At 43.9% G+C, this 22257-nt stretch overlaps 1 protein-coding gene across 2 annotated transcripts; it reads left to right on the top strand.

Moving 5' to 3' along the window:
- Window positions 1–20568: 20568 nt before the first annotated feature.
- On the top strand, window positions 20569–22007 carry LOC113918111 (nucleolar and spindle-associated protein 1-like). 2 transcript variants are annotated; one of them, XM_027586298.1, is made up of 3 exons: window positions 20581–20681; window positions 20751–21603; window positions 21712–21990. In XM_027586298.1, the coding sequence occupies exons 1-3, from the start codon at window positions 20581–20583 to the stop codon at window positions 21922–21924; spliced, it is 1167 nt and encodes a 388-aa protein (XP_027442099.1). In that variant the 3' UTR covers window positions 21925–21990. The 2 variants fall into 2 exon arrangements, with proteins under 2 accessions (XP_027442098.1, XP_027442099.1); XM_027586297.1 differs by having other exon boundaries at window positions 20569–22007.
- Window positions 22008–22257: the final 250 nt, after the last annotated feature.

Below are 22257 nucleotides of genomic sequence, written 5' to 3' on the forward strand. Positions count from 1 at the left end.
TGCCTCCCATTATCCATGTCCCTTCTCTGACACAGCTTTGCCTGCTGGTGTCACAGGGCGGGAGGACACGGAGGCAGCCTAGTGGAGGCCGAGCTCTATAAAACATAGCAATGTGGCATGGAGCAAATTTGTTAGTCTTCTCAAACCTATTACAGATGAAGCTAACATGACCACTTCTTAAGAAGATCCATATCAGCCATGGAGCACCTGGGTGGCTCAGTCGGTTAAGCAGATCCCAGAGTCCTGGGATCAAGTCCTGCATCGGGCTCCCTGCTCAGTGGGCAGTCTGCTTCTCCCTCTCTCTGCCACTCCTCCTGCTTCTGTTCTCTCTCTCTCTGACAAATAAATAAAATCTTAAAAAAAGATCAATATCGTTTGAGTTAAATAAGCTAATGAACATTACCTTATTTACATTAACTTGTTTACAAGGGCCTAGTGAGTTAGTTGAAATAGAACCTGAACATAGAAACTCCTGGGTGACTGCAAAGTTGGCATCTAGACTGGAAAGTCTAGGTACTGGACTTGGAGAGGGATTAAGAGATCTCTAGAGAAGCTGTGTTCCATGGTGGTTAGTGGTTGGAGAGTGGGAGACGGAGCTCTTTCGTTGACTTTGGGTGAGCTCCTGAACTTCCTGGTAGGATCAGTTTCCTCCTCTGAAAAAGGGGAATACAGCAGTCCCCTCTTATCTGCAGGGGATACCCAGTGGATGCCTGAAACCGTATATGGTGCTGATCCCTATCCATAGCTTTTTCCTATACATACATACCTGTGATAAAGTTTAATTTATAAATTAGGCATGGTAAGAGAATAACAACAATAGCTAATAATAAAATGGAATAATTTTAACATACTACTGTAATAAAAGTTACATGAACATGGTCTCTCTCTCTCTCTCTCTCAAAATATCTTATTATGCTGTATTCACCCTTCTTCTTGTGAGGATGTGAGAGGGTGAATACCTGCCCGATGTGATGAAGGGGGCGAATGACGTACTGTGGGGGCGAATAAGGTAGTGTGATGAAGTGTTAGGCTGCTACTGATGGTCTGTCAGGAGGACAATCATCTGCTTCTGGACCACACTTGACCGCGGGTTACTGAAACCCCGGATAAGGGGGGACTACTGTAATCATGGTTCCAACCTTCATGATTGTTGGGGGATTAAAAGGCCTGATGTATGAAAGGCATTGAGAACTCTGGTTGTCATGGTAAGCGCCCAGTGAACATAAACTACTGCTACTACGTTACCCGACATTGATTTTTTTTAAGTTTTTATTTAAATTCTTATTAGTTAACATACAGTGCAATATTGGTTTCTGGAGTAGAATTCAGTGACTCATCACTTACATGCAGCACCCAGTGCTCATCACAAGTGCTCTCTTTAATACCCATCACCCATTCCCCCACCCACATCCATCCATCACCCCTCAGTTAGTTCTCTATCCTTAAGAGTCTCTTATGGTTTCCTTCCCACTCTTTCCTCCCTCCCTTCCCCCATGTTCATCTGTTTTGTTTCTTAAATTCCACATGTGCGTAAAATCATATGGTATTTGTCTTTCTCTGACTGACTTATTTTGCTTCACGTAATACATTCTAGCTCCATTCATGTCGTTGCAAATTACCAACTTACATTAATAAGACAGTGGCATTGACTTCCAGGAAATCACTAGCAATTCTCTGTGGTACAAGAAGATGTCGGATTTCCCCCCTTGCATGAGGGATGAGCACTGTTCTCAGGAGCAGACCGAGGAAAGCCATGTTCTCAGAGACCTGGCAACAGTTTTAGTTAGAAACTGACCTAATAGTACTCATATTTCACTTTACCTCATTAAGGAGACAATTGTAGCTGAGGGAAAGCGCGGTAAGGAAGAAGACGTCTACCCAATGCGTTCTTCCCCCCCCAACTCTCCCATCTCTGCTCTTCCTATGGAAGTGCCTCATTTCCTCAGTGGTGATGGGGCCCCGGGAAGTTTCCACAAAGCAGGATGACAACTGATGTGAAGGTAACAGTGGACAAAGACAAGGGCTGAATACCCTTTTCTGAAGATAACGGGTGTATACAAACATAGAAATAGTACCAATTCTGCAATGGAGGCCGAATTGGAGAAAGCCTGGATTATTCTATACCATTAAAGAAGTGGGTGGGGCTCAGGGAGATGTACTAAGAAATAGATAAGGCTGATTTACAATTAACATTAGGTTATTTTCTCTAAAATGCTTCGTTTAAGAATGCTCAGAAGGAGTTATTCTGTTGAGCAGATTAAACAGCTTCCCTAACAACTTCATTTACACTATTAGCATTGCTCAGCAAACTGTTTCTTCATGTAAAGGTGTTTGCCTAAGGCTGTGGGGGAATAAAAATGCCATGGCTTTGCCCTCAGTCAATGGTATCTTGGGCCACTTTGAAATTAGTCTTAGTAGGCTCAAAATTAATATTGCCAGTCTTCTCTTAGTATTAATAAGGGAAGGAACATGAGCAGACTTTGTATGTGTGTGTTGTAGTGTGTGAGAATGTGTGGTAAGAATGTGTGAGTGTGTGTGTGTGTGTGGTTCATCACCACCCACAGGGCCTGACACACAGTCGGCCCTCAGGGAATGTTTACTGAATGACTGAGCATTGAGCATAGACAGGAATTTCTGCCTCCCGGGAGCCTGCCCACAGTGCACGTGCTTCAGGAGAAGTATTTCTGGTGACAGAGGATCTACAAAGCCCTGGGGAGGTGGGACTGGGTTTACGGGGTGGCCCAGGTTTTCTAGCCATTCAGGGATGAGGGACGCAGAAAAGATCCCACAGCCGAGGCTGAGATGAGAAGGAGGGAGAGTTTGGGAGCACAACTGCCTTGACTTGGAATTCTGGCTTTGTCACTTGTGAGCTGTGTGACCCGGTTACCTGGATTTTCTGAGCCTCAGGTTACTTATCTGTCAGATGCAGGTAGTAAGGCTCATTTCACAGAGTTGCTGTGAGAATTCAGTGAAAAAACCACATGCAAAACATGCAGAGACAGAGACAATATCCCTGTCCGGGAAGCCCGGTGTCTCCCTTCGTGTTACAAGGAAGAGCTTTCACTGAATGCTCGCCATATTCAGGCCACTGGCCTGCAATGCTCCATGCTTTATTTTATTTCATCCTCACTGCAGCCTGAACTTTAGGGACTTCTACCATTCCCATTTTGCAGCTGGAGATGCACAGGGAAGTTCAATAAAATCACCCAGATTAGCTCACTAGTAAATAATGGCATCAGGAGTCCAACCAACCACCTGACTCCAGGGGGAAACTGCCTTCTCTCCTGTGTTCCGTATTGACCACTTTCAACGGTTGGGCCACAATCACCTGTTGGGCAGACACATTAACCAATTTGTTTCTGGAAGCAACCTTAGGAAGCAGGGAAGTCAGGAATATGATCCTTATTTTGCAGATAGCCTGAGAGGCTGTTTTCTCTACTAACGATGATGATTATAATGGCTCTCCACTAAGTGCCTAACAAATGTTGGAGAGCATCTGGTCTTGCCAGGAGAACTGTCTTCATGGATGGTTTGTGCAAAGACAAGGTCACACAGGGACTCACCTAAGAGAGGAGCCTGGCCAGATTCCAGGGGACTCTCCAGGGGCAAAAGATGGAGGCAGACAGGACTCAGAGCCCCCAGTTCTCAGTCCCATAGGAGAGTTGGTGGGACAGAAGGGCATGAAGGAGCAGTGGCTGACCCGCCATACTGACAGGACAAATCATGACACATTCAGGAACCTGCACTTCCCTGATGGCCTGTGTCAGGACATAGTTCTTACATCTGCCTTGGGCTCTCTGTCCTGTTTACAGCCACCACGATCTGGGGACTCATCTGGGGTTGCTGTAGACATTGGGCTGTATCTTTCCTTTTCTGCTGGAGGACTTCTACATCAGCAGTCCCCCCAATGGTTGGTCTCGGGATCCCTTTACACTCTTACAAGGTATGGAGGACTCCCCAGAAAAGCTTACTTATATGGGCTATAGCTACTGATATTTACCCTATTAGAAATTACCAGCAAGGGCGCCTGGGTGGCTCAGTTGGTTAAGCGACTGCCTTCGGCTCAGGTCATGATCCTGGAGTCCCGGGATCGAGTCCCGCATCGGGGTCCCCGCTCAGCGGGGAGTCTGCTTCTCCCTCTGACCCTCTTCCCTCTCATGCTCTCTATCTCTCATTCTCTCTCTCTCAAATAAATAAATAAAATCTTTAAAAAAAAAAAAAAAAAGAAATTACCAGCAAGATGTTAAAAATATGTATGTACTAATTCATCTTAAAATAACAATCATACACTCATGTATGTTAACATACATAACATACATAATATACATATTTTCCAAAACAAAAAAAATGTTTTACAAAGAAGATTGACCTTTTTGTATTTATGAACTGCTGTTGGTAGCAGGATGCAGAGCTTGGCTTCATAGGTCTGCATGATTTTGCAGGAATTCTGCTGAAAGCACTTCAGACCCTTTTGTTCCTCAGTATTTAGATTATATTTAGATACATTTTAATGGATTTCTTTGGAGGCCTAATGCCAACATCTACTCTTCCAGTTAATTAAGTGTCAACTCTGCAGTTCCTGCAGGCAAACAGATTTACCTTCTAAAATGGGCTTCAGTCCATTGTAATAAATAATATGACCTTCTGGAATGGGAAATGGAAGCCTCTGGAGCAGGGAAAATGTGCAGCGTTTATTGGAGTGCTATGGATGGTTGCCAGGGCCAGGCCCGAGCTATAGATCTGTCAAGGCCAAGGGTCAGAGCACCTAAGAAAGACTTGTGAGGGGAAACACAGAGAAGGAGAAAAGGAGGGGATTCATAAATCAGGAGTGATCTTTATGTTTCAGGAGCTCACGAGCGTACCACGTGACAAAGTAAATGTGGTTGTAGTCTTCGGACTATGCTTTGAGGAAGCCTCTTCTGGCCATTCCTCTATTCGCCTAGAGTCCTTCCCTAAGGCCATCAGCCTCCATGGGCCTGGGAGTGAGTCTTCTGATGAGGCAGGCCTGCACCCCACAGCTGCTCTCCACAGACTTCTGACTGCCTTGGTTGCTGTGTCCTGGGACTCCTGCCCTTGATCTTCCCCCATTGGGTTCCCCTGAGCATACACACATTTTCTCGCTCATCTTTTTACAAATTATTTCATTATTTTGATTTTTAATTGTGGTAAGACACACATGCACAAAATTTACCATCTAAATCATTTGTAAATGTACAGGTCAGTGACATTAAGGACACTCACACTGTTGTGCAACCGTCACCACCCTCCATCTCCAGAACTTTTGTCACCTTGTGAAACTGAAGGTCTGGACCCATTGAAGGACAACTCCCCATCTCCCCTCCCCTCCAGCTCCTGGCAACTACCATCCTACTCTCTGTCTCTATAACTCTGGCTCCTTCAGGTACCTCCTATAGGTGGGATCATATAGGTGGGATCACCATTTTGGTGACTGGCTTATTTCACTTAGCATGTGTCTTCAAGATTCGTCCATGTTGTAGCATGGGTTAGAATTTTCTTCCTTTTTATTTATTTTTATTTTTTTTAAGATTTTATTTATTTATTTGACAGAGGGAGAGCAGGAGAGCACAAGCAGTGGAGCGGCAGAGGGAGGAGCAGGCCCCCCGCCTAGCAGGGAGCCCGACACGGGGCTCAATCCCAGAACCCTGGGATCATGACCTGAGCCGAAGGCAGTCACCTGACTGAGCCACCCAGGCGCCCCTAATTTCCTTCCTTTTTAAAGCTTTGGATATGCCACGTTTTGCTCACCCATTTATCTGTCCATGGACACTTAGGTTGATTCCACCTTTTGTCTGTTGTGAATAGTGCTGCTGTGAACGTGGTTGCACAAACATCTCTTTGAGACTCTGCTTTCAATTCTTTTGGGAATATACCCAGAAGTGGAATTGCTGGATCACAGGACAATAATTCCTCCTCCTCCTCTTCTTCTTCTTCTTCTTCTTCTTCTTCTTCTTCTTCTTCTTCAAGATTTTATTTATTTATTTGTCAGAGAGAGTGTGCACAAGCTGGGGGAGCGGCAAGCAGAGGGAGAAGCAGGCTCCCCGCTGAGTAGGGAGCCCAACACGGGGCTCCATCCCACGACCCTGGGATCATGACCTGAGCCGAAGGCAGATGCTTAACTGACTGAGCCACCCAGGCGTCCTTGGATCATAAGGTAATTCTATTTTTAATGCTTTGAGGAAACTCCATACTGTTTTTCATAGTGTTGCACCATTTTACATTCCTGCTGACAGTGTACAAGTGTTCCAACTTCCCCACATCCTTCAGTACTTGTTTTCTACTTTTGTGATAGTAGCCATCCTAATGGGTGGCTCACTTATCTCTGTGTTCTCCACAACAGCACGTGATACAGTGCCTGGCTCAAGGGATGACCACAATTAGTGGCTTTTAAATGGAATGCCTTTTTGTTTCAGGCACATGTTGAACCAAGTCTCCCTCTGATCAGCCTGCTCAATCTCATTAAAGCCATATTTGTCGATGCACAGTGATAACCTGTATCAGGGATCAGAACCTCTTTTACCTGAACACAGAGTCTCCAGACACATCCTGTCCAGACATGGGAAAATTCGACATTGTAAAGATGTTGATCTTTCCCAAAACAATCTGTAAAATCACGTTGGAACTGGATACTACAATATAAAATTTATCTAAAAAATACGCTTGTAAGAATAAACACTAAAGTCCTGGAAAGGAAGACTATATAGCAGGAGGACTATATTTACAGCTATTTGAACACGTGACACAATGTGCATCTGCTTTTGCTGGTAGCCAGAGGGCTGCTACCGGGTTGGTGTGATGCAGAGATTTCTGAGGTTTGATATCACCATTGCAAATCACAGCGCTGCTACCAGCATTGCCCTCAGGGCAGCCTCCTTCCTTCAGCTCATTCACCACTCACTACTCCCAGCTCTGGTTCTGGCTCAGAGTTTGGCAGGGTTTCTTTAGGAGGGAGGGTTCCTTGGAGATTTTCCCTATTTCCTGAAAACACGACAACCCCAAAGGTCAATTTCCCTTAAGATCTAGGTGTTCTGAAGCAAATGGGGGCAAGCCTCAAAAAATACATTGTTATTGTGTCAAAATAGATTCACTTAAAGAATTCAAAGAGGGGTGGCTCAGTCCATTAACCATCAGATTCTTGATTTGGGTTCAGGTCATGACCTCAGGGTTGTGAGATCAAGCTCCCTGTTGGGCTCTCTGCTTAGGATTCTCTCTCTGTCTCCCTGTTCTCCTCCCCTGCGCACATTCTCTCTCTCTAAAAAAAGAAATAGGGGCGACTGGGTGATTCAGTTAAGCCTCTGCATTCAGCTCAGGTCATGATCTCAGGGTACTGATATCAAGCCCTACGTGGGGCTCCCTGCTCATCAGGGAGTTCACTTGTCCTCTGCCCCTCCACCTTGCTCATGCTCTCTCTCTCAAATAAATAAATAAATAAGTAAATAAACAAAATCTTTTAAAAATAGGAATATTAATTTAAAAAGAGAATTCAAAGAATATTTTGAACATTATCATCATTTTGCCTTAGTGAAACTGAGGCGGATAGACCTAATGACTGGGCAGAGGCAGTGCCCTGACCAGATCTCAAGCCCCTAGAGCCCAGTGAATCCCCCCTGTAGATGCTAAAATGTCCCTTTGCCTCTGCTGAAAGCTTTGTGACTCTGGAGACTGGTGTCATGTGGTCTGGGAGGCTAAGTCTTGGAGCCAACAGAGAAATCATGAATGACCTCATGCCACTCATCTCATCACTGTCCTGTTTCTACTTGTTTATTGCTGGGCCAGTCAGCAGCTCTGATTATATATATTTTTTTTAAGAAGGGCTCCTTCCAGGTTTCTAGACAAGCCAGAATTACTGTGCTGTGCTTGCTAACAACCATTATTTTTTCATTCTTTATTGAGGTATGATTGACACATAACATTGCATGAGTTTAAGGTGTGCAACATGTTGTGAAATCCAATCATTTTTCTTCTTCCTTTTTTTAATTGAGGTACAATTGACATATAACATATTAGTTTCAAGTGTACAATATAATGACTCAATATTTGTAGATACTATGAAATGACCACCAAAATAAGTCTAGTTAACATCCGTCACCATACAGTTATAATTTTTTTCTTGTGATGAGAACTTTTAAGATTTGCTCTCTTAGCCACTTCTAAATATGCAATGGAGTATTATTAACTGTAGTCACCATGCTGTACATACATACAGCCCCATGACTTCTTCTATAAATGGAAGATTTTACCTTTTGTATAAAATATTTTTAATGTTGGACAATGAGGAGCAGGAACAACCAGACAGACTTCTGCTGTCACCTACACTCTTGTGTTCCTCCCTCTGTTGACCATGGCTGTTGGAGCATCTGGGAACATCCCAAGACATGTTCCTCCCCATAACCAGTTAGACCCAGATGAATCTGGATTGAGGATCAAGATACTTGGACTGCTATCCAGCTTATCCTGCAAATACCACTTTTTACCAGTTGAGGAAATCTATTGCCCTACCTGGATCTTAAAGCACCTTAAAGATGACGTCATCCTACAGTAACTAAAGGGAGACATTGTGAAGGTTACAGAGCTACTTCAGAAATGCAAGCAACATGAAAACCTTACTGAACACCTAAGATACACCAAGCTTGGTGTTAGTACCATTAGAATAGCTGTATCATCAGCCCAAGTGGAGACTAGATTCAAGGATGAACTCTAAATATGCAAGGAAGTCCATGAAAAGATAGAAGTCTTGGGCTGCCTTTCTGCAGGTGTGGCCCTCAAGAGAGGTCTCTCAAAATATTTTGAGGAAAGGGCTTTTATGTTTAAATCAATTTGGAAAATTCTCTCTCTCTCTCTCTCATCTGCTCCTTTGGGAATTTACAGAGGATATTCATTGATTAAACAATTTGGTGAATCTTGCTGCAGAGAACCCATGAAAGCCATGATTTCTCACATTCCCTTGACTACAGAACTTGTTTTCAGTAACATGTACTGACACAAAGAGGAACATATTTTGGGAGTGCTGATCTGAACCTTATATCTTGGAAGGACTGTCACAGGTGTGACGTGCCTGTGAAAGAGCAGTATATAATAACAGCCCAGTGGAGACATGAACAGGGTCCACACAAGAGAGAAGAAAAGTTGCTGGAGCAGAGCAGCCTTGCAGATAAGTTTAGAGAGGAAGAAGATGCCACCTGGAGAGCCTCGAATGGCAGGCTAAAGGGTCAGGACTCATAGGACGAAGCTGGTGTGTCATGTTCCTCAATGGGTTCCTCCTGAGAGACTGGTTAGCTTTGCATATGGTTGCCCAGGACCCTCAGTGTGCATACCAGGCTCCTTTTGCTGCCTCCATTTCCCTGGAATGAGACCATCAAGTTCGGTGTGCATTGTCTTCAGTCCTTGCTTAGACCAGTGTCTCTCAAACTTCAGAATGCATTAGAGTAAACTGACAGAGTTGGCAAAACAGATTGCTGGGCTCTACCCAGTGGTTTCTGATTCAGTAGGTCCAGGAAGTCACCTAAGAACTTGCATTTCTAACAAGCGCAAGGTGAATCTGATGTGCTGGTTTGGGAACCACCCTCTGAGTAGTCCTTCAGGAATACATTTATTTATTTATTTATTTATTTATTTATTTAAAAAGATTTTATTTATTTACTTGACAGAGGGGGAGGGGGAGAGAGAGTAAGCACAAGCAGGGGGAGCAGCAGAAGAAGAGGGAGAAGCAGACTCCCTGCTCAGCAGGGATCCCAACATGGGGCTCAATCCCAGGACCCTGAGATCATGACCTGAGCCTAAGGCAGACACTTAACCAACTGAACCACCCAGGCACCCCAGGAATACTTATTTGTTTTTTTAAAGATTTATTTATTTATTTGAGAGAGAGAGAGCAAGCGACCCCACACATGGGTGGGAGGGGCAGAGGGAGAGGGAGAGAGAATCCCCAGCAGACTCCCCACTGAGCGCAGAGCCCAATGACACAGGGCTTGATCTCAAAACCCTGAGATCACGACAAGAGGGAAATCAAGAGTTGGATGCTTAACCGACTGAGCCACCCAGGCTCCCCCTTCAGGAGTACTTTTAATTCTGATGCTTTGTCCACCAACAATTTTTGCCCTGGTGGGCACACAGAGGACACAGATGATGGGGATGTTTTAAATGGTACTGGAGAGAAAGATGGCTCCAGGCAGGTCTCTCACTCATCGGGGTCTCAGTTTCCCCACAAAAGTAGTAAGTGACTTGGTGCTTGGACCAAGTCAAGGCTTGCAAACTCAAATCTGAGATGTGTCCAGGCAATAGACAATGAGTGTGGCAAGCTCCAGAGCCCAAGCTGAGACCCAGCTCACATTAACCAGTGCCATGCTAGGAGTGGGGCCAAGTTGCCAAGTAGGTAGCAGTGTCACCCTTCTTTATGTAGTGAAACAGGCTCAGTGAAGGTAGATACTGGGTTCAAGGTGACTTAGCTAATGAGTGCAAGCTTCAAATTTAAAGGGTTTAATTTCAAAATCTCTGTTGTTCCTTGTATACCACATTGTCTCTGAGGGTGTCCCACTCCCCGGTCATGGCATGACATTTGTAAAGGTTTTGTGGGCTGGGCAGAAGTGAGGAGGAATGCAGAGCCCTCCCAGAGATCTGGAAAATGTATATTTGCTCTTTTTTCCTATTGCAATTATGAGGCAGAGCCACAGGCACAGGACAACTTAGACAAAAGATGGCTGGGGTATGCTCAAAGCTCTGTTATGCTCTACAAAGTCTAATCCTCCTGATTCTCTATTACCGGCTTTTCACCCAAGTTTCTTGCCCGGGAGCTAATCAAGCCCTAATTGGAAACAGAAATGCAGCCTCTTGCCTGAGTCACAGGATGACAACAAACCGAGATAAATTAGAATTAGGCTTGCAGGAGCTTGGGCAGCTTCTGCTAATGAAGCGAGCCCAAGCAGGGAGTGTGCAGCCGATTTAAAGAGACAGTCCCTGTCACAGTCTGTGGCACCCAGGGTGAGGCTGCTCGCTTTTACATTTGTGGTAGCATTCAGCTAATAAGAGGATATAAAGTGAACGGGGCTTCATTTCACTTCTATTCTATGCACTGCCCCCAAATGGGCCAGTGGTGAGGGATAAGGAGAAGGCAAGGACATAGTTGTAGAATTAATAGAATTATTAGAACTATGAGAATTAATAAGTGAATTTTAAAAAATTGTAAGTGAATTTAAAAAGTCCTTGAACTACAAGGTCAGCATATAAATATCAACTGTATTTCCTTATACAAACCATATAGAAAATAAAATTTAAGTTCTGTTTTACAAATACAGTGTACAATTGCATAAAATGTATTAAGGATTTAGGAATAAGTATAACTAAAGATGTGCAAGACTTCCACATTGAAAACTAAAAATCACAACAAGCAACTTTACTATAAAAATAAGAAAATATACAATGTTCATGAAATAGAGGACTCAATATTATGAAGATGTCAGTTCTCCCCAAACTAATCTGTAGATTCAATGCACTCAGAGTCAAACCTCAGAAGGATGTTTCTTGGGAGGAAATTGACAAGCTGGTTTTCAGTATTACAAGGAAATGCAAAAGGACACAAATAGCCAAGTCAATATTGAAGAACAAAGATTAGAGGACAGTGAGGCTCATTATACAATTACCTTAATTAATATAAGTTTGGGCAAAGAGATCAATGCAACGGAATGTAGAATCCTAACACAGACCCATACATGTGCAACACCTGATTGTCACAAAGGTAACACTGCTGTGTGGATGGGCTCTTCCAGAAATGGTGTCAGATCCCCGACTTCACCCTAATCACAAAACTCAATTCCAGCCAGGTTATTGATTTAAATGTGAATGGTAAGCCATTAAATCTTCTCAGAAATAACATGAGAATATCTTCTGATTTTAGGGTAGGCAAAGGTTTCTTCCACGGATCACAAAAAGCAGGAATACTTAAGGAAAGAATGGATAAATTGGAATTCATTAAAGTTAAGAACTTTTAGAGAAGGATACCCTGCCCCAATCCTCCCTCCTGGTTAAAATTTTTTAAAAAAGAAACAAAAATGAATTTTCAGTCACAGAAATTCCCTTAAGGGAGAGAACAGCAGAAAGTATTTGCAACACATAAATTAGCAACATAAGGAACGTCCACAAATCATTCTAAAGTTCGAGAACTCAACAGAAAAATGAGCATTTTACATAAAAGGATATACATTATTTGAAATATGCTCAGCATCAGGGAAATGCAAATCAGTCATCAGGGAAATGCAAATCAGTCATCAGGGAAATGCAAATCAGTCATCAGGGAAATGCAAATCAGTCATCAGGGAAATGCAAATTAAAACTGCAAGAAGAGCCTAAACTCTGTGACCCAGTAATTCCACTACTAGCTATATATATCCCACGGAAGTGTTCTTTTTTCCCTAGGATGTCCCCGATGCTTTCCAGCTCTTAGGGGCCCCTTCTCCCGGCTCCTCTGGCCATGGAGACAGATTTCCTTATACAGAGAGCCTTAAGCTGCCTTCTGAGCAAAGCAGTGAGAGGAGAGAGAGAGAGAGAGAAAGGGCCCCTTCCCTCTCTGGTCCTCTTGCTACAAAGATGGAGGTTCTCTCAGAGCAGGACTGGGGAAGAGACAAAACAAAAACAAAACCAACCCAGGGATCTCCCCACAGCAGTACGGAGGAAGTATAAACTATGGAATGCATAGAAAGTGATTGGATGGTATGCAATTATAGCACAGACTGGTACAAAAATAAAATCTATAATTAAGCATTGCATTTCTTAGATTTTTCTTGGAAGACATAAAAACAGGGGGCGCATGATTGCATTGGATCGAATCTTTGGATTTCTTGATTTCTAAAGCTTTTGGTAAAATTTTCCATTTTAAGAATTGTCTTTTTATTCTCCAGCAATGGTTTCTGAGCTGGCAGCCAGTTTCCCAGAGAGCCTGGGGCTGCCACAGTGTGGTCACTGTGGAAGAGAGCAGACCACTTGGCCTCTGAGATTTTCCCTTTGGGTCAGCATCAGCCCCAGGCACAGAGGGGAAGCTGAAAACACATTCACAGGTGTCTCCAAGTCTCCAAGGAGGAGAGGACGGGGCAGTCATCTGTTCTTTATTCTATTCATTCACTCAACACATGCTTATTGAGTGACCCACATAAGTGCCTGGAACCAAGCTATTGATTAAAGTGCATACTTCACTTATTCCTCATTTCACCTGCTTAAATTCACACTCCCTGTGCTTCCTGCCCTGGAGTGAGGGGTGACCTAGTAGGCCCTGCCTGAATGTCCTAAGACCACAGGGCCGAGAACTTCACACTGGGACCTACGGGGAAGTAGGTGACGAGGGAAACAGCCACAACTGGGAACATGCCCAGGGGAACTAGCTACTGTGCTATGTGACCCCAGATAGGGCGCTTCACCTCTCTGAATCTCCTTTTTCTTCTCCACAAAATGGTGTAAACACAGCGACTTCCTCAGGGAGGTTCAGTGATGTAAGTCTGTAAAGTGTATGCCTGACTCAACTTCAGTGATGCTTCCCTTCCTGTCTCTGCCCCTCTGAACAATCTCCTGTTGCTCTAGCAACCTCCCTCTGGGACTTGGAGCCCCACCCCAAGACTCAGGGTCGGGGCACAGGAAGAAATGCCCATCTTCCCCGGAGAGCTCTGCTCTGCCTCAGGGGCCTGAGGCCCAGAGACACAGCAAAAGCAAGTTGCTGCCTCCCTGCCTCATGGCTCCTGTCATGTCAGGACTTTGTGAAGCTTAAAAATGAGGAGGAAATGTTATAAATGTGTATGCACCTTGAAAAGCTCTGAGGCTACGCTCCTTAACCTCCAATGTTAATTCAGGCCTCTGGGACCCTGTAACATAAGTGATTCAGTTGGTCTAGGGTGGGGCCCAGCGTTCTGCATTTTTATGCAGTAGTGCTCATGCTGCCAGTCCAAGGACTACATTCCAAAGCGGCTCCTTCCAGGCGCCTGGGTGGCTCAGTCCCTTAAGCATCTGCCTTTCGCTCAGGTCATGATCCCAGGTCCTGGGGTCCCGCATCGGGCTCCTTGCTCAAGGGGGAGCCTGCTTCTCCCTCTGCCCCTCCCCCCCATGCTCTCTCTCTCTCTCATGCAAAAATAAATGGAATGAATGAATGAATGAATGAATGAATGAATGAATAAATCTTTAAAAAAAAAAACAACAATAAACAAAACCAAAGTGGCTCCTTCCAGCTCAGAGCACGCGGATCCAGGCTTCCCCATGACTGGCAGCTGTCTGCATCCCTCACAAGCCAGACCCTTCCCCCTCCACCTGTCCTGCTCACCCTCCAGGAGGAGAGCTCTGAAGGTGGTCTCTTCTCTCTCTAAGCCCAGCCAGTCACCCTTGGAACTGGTGACAGTTTGTTCTTTTCCTCACTGAGCTGTGGGCAGGGTAGAGGGAGGGTGGAGGGAGAGGACAGTCACCCTGAAGAATATCCCTACAGCAGCCTCTGCAAGATCTCAGCCAAGGAGCCCAGATGCACAGAGCTGTCTTATTGGCCTCTGACCCTGGCAGACACCGGAGGAGCTGGGCCTCCAGTGAGCGGCACTTTGCCTTGCAATTTTGAGCAGTGCCCTTACCCTCTTTATTTTTTAGTTTCTCAGCCTCTATCACTAACTACTTATGTGACTTCAGGCTGTTATACCACCTTTCTGAATCTAAGTACCATCATTTGTAAAAATAAGAGTTAAACCATACAGTCACATTCATAGCATCACTATTTACTAATAACCAAAAGGTGGAAGCAACCCGAGGGTCCATAGATGGATGAATGGATAAGCAAAATGTATATACACACAGTGGACTATTATTCAGCCTTAAAAAAGAAGGAAATACTGTCATATGCTACAACATGGATGAACCTCAAGGACATTACACCAAGTGAGATAAGCCAGTTACAAAAAGGCGTATCCTGTATGATTCCACTTAACGAGGTTCCTAGAGTAGTCAAATTCATAGAGGCAGAAAGTAGAATGATGGTCGTGGGGGGCTAGGGCTGGGTGGGGGTGCAGGTGGGAGAACAGTGAGTTATTCAATGGGTACAGAGTTTTGATTTTATGAGATAAAAGAGTTCTGGAGATTGGCCACATGACAATGTAAATACAATACACTTAACACTACTTAATTGCACTCTTAGAAATTAAGATGGCAAATTTTATATTAGGTGTTCTTTTTCTTGTTTTGTTTTTTTAAGAAAACACAAATTTTAAAAACGGAATAAAACCCTGGCCCTCACAAGGTTTTTGTAAGACTTCAGTTAGATTCTGGGCCAGGATACCAAGGCACAGGGTTCAAGACAGATGAGTGTGGTTCTTCTGCAAATAGAATCTTTGGTCACGTGCTCTGTCTGCTGCGTCCTGCTGTCCCGCATTCCTGTGGGCTGGATCATCCACTCCACAAATGCAAGTTGGACACCACTCTGGCCTGGGAAGTTTGAGAGATAAGAATGGATAGAGCATGTGTAGACTCTCAACAAATGTTGGGGAGCAAACAAGTTGTTATCTACCCCATGTTCGTGGGGAGACTGTGGCTTGGAGGGTCACTTAGGGCACTGAGCGGAATCCAAGAGAGGGTCTTCTGGGCAAAGGCCAGGCTCCCTTGCCCAGGGAATTCCTTCTTGAGTTTTCTCGGAAGTGGGGCCCCATCTCTCATTCTCATTCTGAGGGTCTTGCCAGGTGCTCACTGAACTCTATCCCGAAGGAAAACTTGCTCAAGCATTGCCCAGTGAGGAAGAAAGCCAAGCAGTCAGCCTGCCAGGAATTATATCCAGGAGGGTGGAGAGAAATTTTGAGGAACATCCCCCACCTCTTTTTTTCCACCTGTGAGTCCAGCTGGATGATGGTGTGTGAGATGCTTTGCTCAGGAAAGTGAATCTCAAAACAACTATCATATAGAAATGAGCCCTTAACAGCATTATTTCATATTCTGGGTTATTTAGTTGTTACTTATAATAATGATGAGGTAAATTAAGTGAAATTTTAGAAGTGGACTGTAGTGGATTCTACCATTCCACCTGTATGTTTAATTCTTTACTACAGACATTCATTCTGATTAAAATTAACTCTAGATATTGAAAGAAATATTGTCATCAAGGTAACACAGCACTGGAGCTCTTAGGTTTATTTATTTTTAAAAAAGATTTTATTAATTTATTTGTCAGAGAATGAGAGAGTGAGAGAGCACAAGCAGGGGGAGTGGCAGGCAGAGGGAGAAGCAGGCTCCCCGCTGAGCAAGAAGCCCGATGTGGGACTTGATCCCAGGACCCCTGGATCATGACCTGAGCTGAAGACAGATGCCTAACTGACTGAGCCACCCAGGTGCTCCATGGAGCTCTTCAGTTTAATCCACACAGTGAACTTCACAACAAAAATCCCCCATAACACATGCGGTTGCTCTCCATCATAGTGTCACGCTACCCCCCACAGCATAAAGGCAGGCACCAACCATCTCCTGGGTCCACCCTTAACTTCTGCACTCTCTCTCTCTTGCAATCTCTCTCTTTCTTGCAACCGCATCAGCCTTGTTGCTGCTGTCTTCCCACCTTCTCTTCACTCCTACTGATAGCCTCATTCTCAGAACTTCTTTATAGATAAAAAAAAAAAAAAAAAACCAGAGAAACAGTCAACTGGTAGGTGCTTCTATATCCCCTTTCAAATTCTGAATTGGACTTGGAAGTCCCAGCGTGCACTAGCCCCTCTCCTAAATGGGAAATGGAGCCTGACTGTTAGGCATCAAGGACTTCAGGCAACTTAAAGACTAACTCAGTCACCAAGGACTAAAATTGTTACCACTCTGCAGCCTGGACATTATATGCCCATTATCCTTTGCCAAGATGACTAGTGAGTTGACCCATAAGTAGCTTTGGGACTGAACTACAGTCAAATGCCCAAGTGAAATACTTAGGAGAATCCAAAACTATTAACCAACTCCAAATTAGTGAGGCAGATAATTCTATTCTCGGGTGACTTTCACTGGAGTGACATGCTAGTATGTAAAGGGTGTGTGCTTTGAAATCCAACAGACCTGGGTTTAACTGAATTTTGTTTCTCACTAGCTGTGTGAAGATGGCAAAGTTACTTAACCTCTCTGAGCATGAGTTTCCTTAAATGCAAACTGGAGATAATATTTGCATCTCTGTTTAGGTATAAAATGTTCAGCATATTCCCAAGACAGAGTAAGTGCTGAATAGACCTAATACAAAGGAGGTACTAGAGCCCCGGGACCTACCGTTGGTGCCGTGTGGAATGACCGTGGTAAGAAATCTTCCAAGGAAGGCAATTCAGAAGTAGAGGAAAGATGAATGTAGAAACATCCTATCTTTTCTGGAAATTGGCTTCCTTGGACTTTCCTTCACCTCTGAAGTCTGGGTCATGGCATCCTTCAAGGCCTTGTGCATCCTCCCTGGAACGCCCTTTCCAGCACTGCTTAGCCACCACCATTACATTTTTAAATAGCCATATTGATTTTTCCTTCCCTTTACCAGCAAAATCCTCCAGGCTCTGTTGACAGAGCAAAGCACATGCTCTGCTTCTTTCAAGCACTCTTCAAATGCAGTGCACTGCATCAGCTCTTTATGCCTTGGTTTGTGGAGAAAGCAACTGAAGGATGCTGTGGGGCCTTTGCAGATTACCTGTCCAACCCTGGCCAGTGTGGGCAAACCAGGGATGGTTGGAATTGACTTGGGGTCAGAACTTGGGGAGAAGTAAGGGCTCTTTTTTTTTTTTCATGGTAAAGAAAGGGAGTCGGAGGAAATTCAGGGCTTTGGTTCACTTGTGTTTTCCCTCCATAATGCGTTGTGCCTCACACACTCACTCTGGTGATTGCAGCCAGCTCTTGTTGAGACAATGCTGAGGACACTGGATGCCAATTCCTCACCTTCAGTGCTTGTGACTCCGCCAGAGCCCAGGCATGTAGAAGGTGGCGTATGGCCCAGTGACATATTGTGAGGACTGGCCCTGGTGGTATGGTCTGAGCATTTTTCTGTATGTTTGCTAAAAACACCCACTGGGTAATGTCTGCTGAGAGTGGAGAGAAAAACGCCACCCTCTAATTTAATCTATGTTAATTATAAATTTGGGGAAATCTGGTGGATAGTGTGCATTTGTCTGAGAAGGGGGAAACATGAATTATAAATCTAGTTTTCTCAACTACACCTTCAACAAGTCACTTCACTTTTCTTGGCCTTAGTTTTTTATCTTATGAAAAATAAAGCACTTTTGAGAATGCTTTCCCAGCTAAGCTCAAGGAGAACGGTCTGATGAGATAATGGATTTGAAAGTGTTTAGGGAAAAGAGTGAAAGCATTATATTCGTGGTAAGAAGCACCATGATTAGAAAAGGTTTCTGTTGGATCAAGAGCATCAGACCAGACACTCAGAAGGGAATTCAAAATTTGTTAATGCAAACAGAAGCTTATGGACTCTAATTAGCAAGAAGCAGGAGGGAATGTTGCAGAGCCATTTTTAGCAGGTCTAACACAGAGACTTCAGAAAATGATTATTGAGGAGAAAACATTTATAAGGTTTCATTTCAGGGACAGGAGTCTTTCTAGTAGAGTGACAATTTTTCAATAACAATTAGGGACTTTAGGGGCACCTGGGTGGCTCAGTCATTAAGCGTCTGCCTTTGGCTCAGGTCATGATCCCAGGGTCCTGGGATCGAGCCCCACATTGGACTCCCTGTTCAGCAGGGAGTCTGCTTCTCCCTCTCCCACTCCCCCTGCTTGTGTCCCCTCTCTCGCTCTCTCTCTCTGTCAAATAAATAAATAAAATCTTAAAAAAAAAAACAATTAGGGACTTTAGCTCAGCACAATGGTAGAGGTTCATAATACACAGGAATGAATTTATCTGTGTACCCTACTCCTTGCATCTCTATGATTGCTTGCAAGACAATCTGGAGTACAAAGAAATGGAGGAAAATCCAAGAAATAATCAATTGACTAAGCTGCATGTGATACCATTCCAAGGAACTGAAACTTCTTATTAGTTAAGCATCAATGGCAAGCTCCTGGATCATGTACCCATACAATACCTGGTTTTGGAGGGGTTGTAGTAAGTTTCAAGTTCAAGGATCTTTATGCTGCTCTCTGGAGGGGTTCCACTGATTTCCTTCAAGGGCTGTCCCAAGAATGGAAAAAAGGCTGAGCAGAAGGGCTCAGAGGCCCCCAATATACTATGCTCCCAAGTTTACGTCAGAGTTCAACTTTGTATCTGATTTACACTTGGGATTCTCTGAAGGGTGATGGTGCCTTCAAAAATGATGTGAAGAGAGTCCCAAGTTTTTGAAGGATAATGGTAGTCATCTAAATTAGAATCTATTATATGTCTTCCAGAAAACATATAGACCATTAAAGAAAGCAAAGAAACCATACGTAAGCCATGCTATAGTATAACCAGGAGACAAGGACTACAACAAGGACAAGTAAGAGAATAAATATTCAAAATAGCAAAGCCAGAGCCAGCTCCAGAATTCATATCTAACTGGAGCATAGCCAGAGATTGCATGGAAAGCAGAGGATAACAGGAACCTAGCTGTGATGAAATACAAAATAAAATTCACCAGAAAGAGATGGCCCCACCCTAAGCAGAGAAAAATGAGAATAGATCTGAAACCTGGCAAGCCAGAGCACTGGCTGTGGGATGGGATTAGGTGGCTGTGGGGAAATTGAGAGGAAGATGTGTGGAAGGACACAGTATCAAAATGGAAGGCACTGCTCTGGGGGATAGAGAGATGACTAAAAGGGAAGGTCATCTCTTGGAATCTTCATGGTGAATGGAAAGAATGAGGCAAAAGGTAGAAACTAAGGGTCATTGAGAAACCAAAGGATCATAAAATCAGAAAGCTAACTTCTCTCCTTCTTCACCCCACCCATTAAAGAAACTGCACGTCAGCATACCACCTGAGAGGGTGGTCCTGAACTGGAGAAAGCTGGTGAGTTCTCCAAACCCCTTAGCTCCAGATCTCATCCGGCCCAGAAAAATATAAGCATTTTAAAAAGATAATGAAAATGTCAGGCTGCATTTGTACGTAGCTACCTTAAAATTTTTTTAAATGGGAATAAACATTTCACCTAATAATATTTTTCCCTACAATCCAGCATGAAGCAAAGAAAAACACTATATGACATTCCAGCCTAATGTAAACATTGATAAACTAATGTTTGTAATTATGAAAAATCATCTTGGATAAGAAATTTGTAAACTTGTAATAGATATGGACAGAACACAGGAAATGTGAAATAGGAGATGATCAAATTCAAGAAAGAAATTGCAACAAAACAAAACAAAAAATAAGGCAAAGTCATCTCAGAAATGAACTAAATTATCAGGTACACAAAGGGAATAGATTTGACCAAAAATATAACGAGGAGCATTGAGAATAAAAACAGCCAAAAGGAGAAAAGCAAAATAAAGAAAGAGGTGAAAAGAATCAAAGAGAAAGTAATAGAGTTAGAAATTGGATAAGAAAGTATAAACAGGTGGCGCCAGAGTTTTGGAACTTCGCTGCTGATCCTGGAGTACGCGTCCTCTGCGTGGTCGCCAGGATGCAGCTTGCCATGGCCGTACCCTCCCTTGAGGAGCTGGACTCCTTCAAGTACAGCGACCTGCAGAACTTAGCCAAGAATCTGGGCCTCCGAGCTAACCTGAGGGCAGACAAGTTGTTAAAAGCCTTGAAAGCCCACCTTAAACACGAGGTAAAAAAAGAAAATGATAATCGGGATGGAAGTCAAACTTCTGCATCGTCTTGTGATGAGGCTGAGATGCAGAGTGGCAGCCAGGAACAAGCTGAGAGGGAGCCGGTTGACCATGGCACCAAAACCAGGAGAAGGTGCAGGACGGTCCACAGGAACCCTGACTCCCAGCAGGATGATTCAGAGATAAAAATAAGTGATCACGCTGAATTGCAGAATCAAGAGAAGCAGGAAAACAAGGATCTCAGAACAGTTGCAGAAGTTCCTTCACCACCAGATGAGAGCCAAGGAGAGGAGAATGCCGTTTCCTCAGGAAAAAGAAGAATAAATGGTAATGAAGATTCAAGGGTACCTTCAGAAAGAAAGAAGCCTCTCTACACAGATGGGTTTTCCAAACCTGGAAAAAGCAAAAGAAATACAAGCACTACTCCAAACTTTAAGAAGCTTCATGAGACTCGCTTTAAGGAAATGGAGTCCATTGATCAATATATTGAGAGAAAAAAGAAACATTTTGAAGAACACAATTCATTTAATGAACTGAAGAAGCAGCTGGTCACCAAGGGAGCGGTGGTGACTCCGGTTCCTCTCCGGGGAAGGCTCCGCGCAGCTTGCACCCCCACCAGCCAGCGCCGCTTGCCAGGCCGGCCCCTGGGCGCTGCAGGCCAGAGCACCTTGTGTGGGAAGGGCTCCGCCAAGCGAGCTGTTCTCTCGGCTACTAAAACGAACGTCAGGTTTTCAGCTGCTACCAAAGATAATGAGCATAAGCGTTCACTGACCAAGACTCCAGCCAGAAAGTCTCCACATGTGATCCTACCTGGGAGTACCCCAAAAGGCCAGGCTGTGCTCGGGACAGACAAGTTAAAGACCACAAATGGAAATTCTGTTTCTGTTGTTACCCCATCCAAACTGACAACTCAGGCAGCACAGACTCCAGTCTCCAACAAGAAGCCAGTGTTTGATCTCAAAGCAAGTCTGTCTCGTCCCCTCAACTATGAGCCACACAAAGGCAAGCTGAAACCATGGGGTCAATCTAAAGAAAATAATTCTCTGAAAGAGCACGTAAACAGAGTTAGCTTCCACAAGAAAACTTACCAACAACCTCCTCTCCAGACTAAGGAGGAACAACGGAAACAACATGAGCAAAGACGAAAGGAGAAGAAAGCAAAGGTTTTAGGAGCTCGAAGAGGCCTCATTATGGCTGAAGATTAATTTTTTAACATCCTGTAAATAGTATTTTATTCTGAACCCTTTCTTTATTGTAAATATTTTTCTGTCTTTCCCATTTTAGTCAAAAGACTTTTTTCTGCTCTTTGTTCACTATCTATGTAGTGTTGGTGGTTCTCTTCACATACTACATCCCTGAAAAGTTGTTACCTTAAAGCTCACAAATTCTTTGAAATGGTTTTTACCTAAGTTTCTGTACAATTCAGTTTTCTAATGAGACTCATCCTATAGATTCTTGACCTAGATTTTTAATGTCAAGTTCCCTCTGCTGACAGAACTGGAATCCTCTTCCAGACAGAAGCATTTACCTGAGGGTAG

Source organism: Zalophus californianus, chromosome 1 (genome assembly GCF_009762305.2).
Source record: "Zalophus californianus isolate mZalCal1 chromosome 1, mZalCal1.pri.v2, whole genome shotgun sequence".
Taxonomy (NCBI): domain Eukaryota; kingdom Metazoa; phylum Chordata; class Mammalia; order Carnivora; family Otariidae; genus Zalophus; species Zalophus californianus.

Bases quoted from the DNA above. Each gene is read 5' to 3' on its own strand.
- LOC113918111 (XM_027586297.1), top strand. From the start codon at position 20,569: ATGCAGCTTGCCATGGCCGTACCCTCCCTTGAGGAGCTGGACTCCTTC.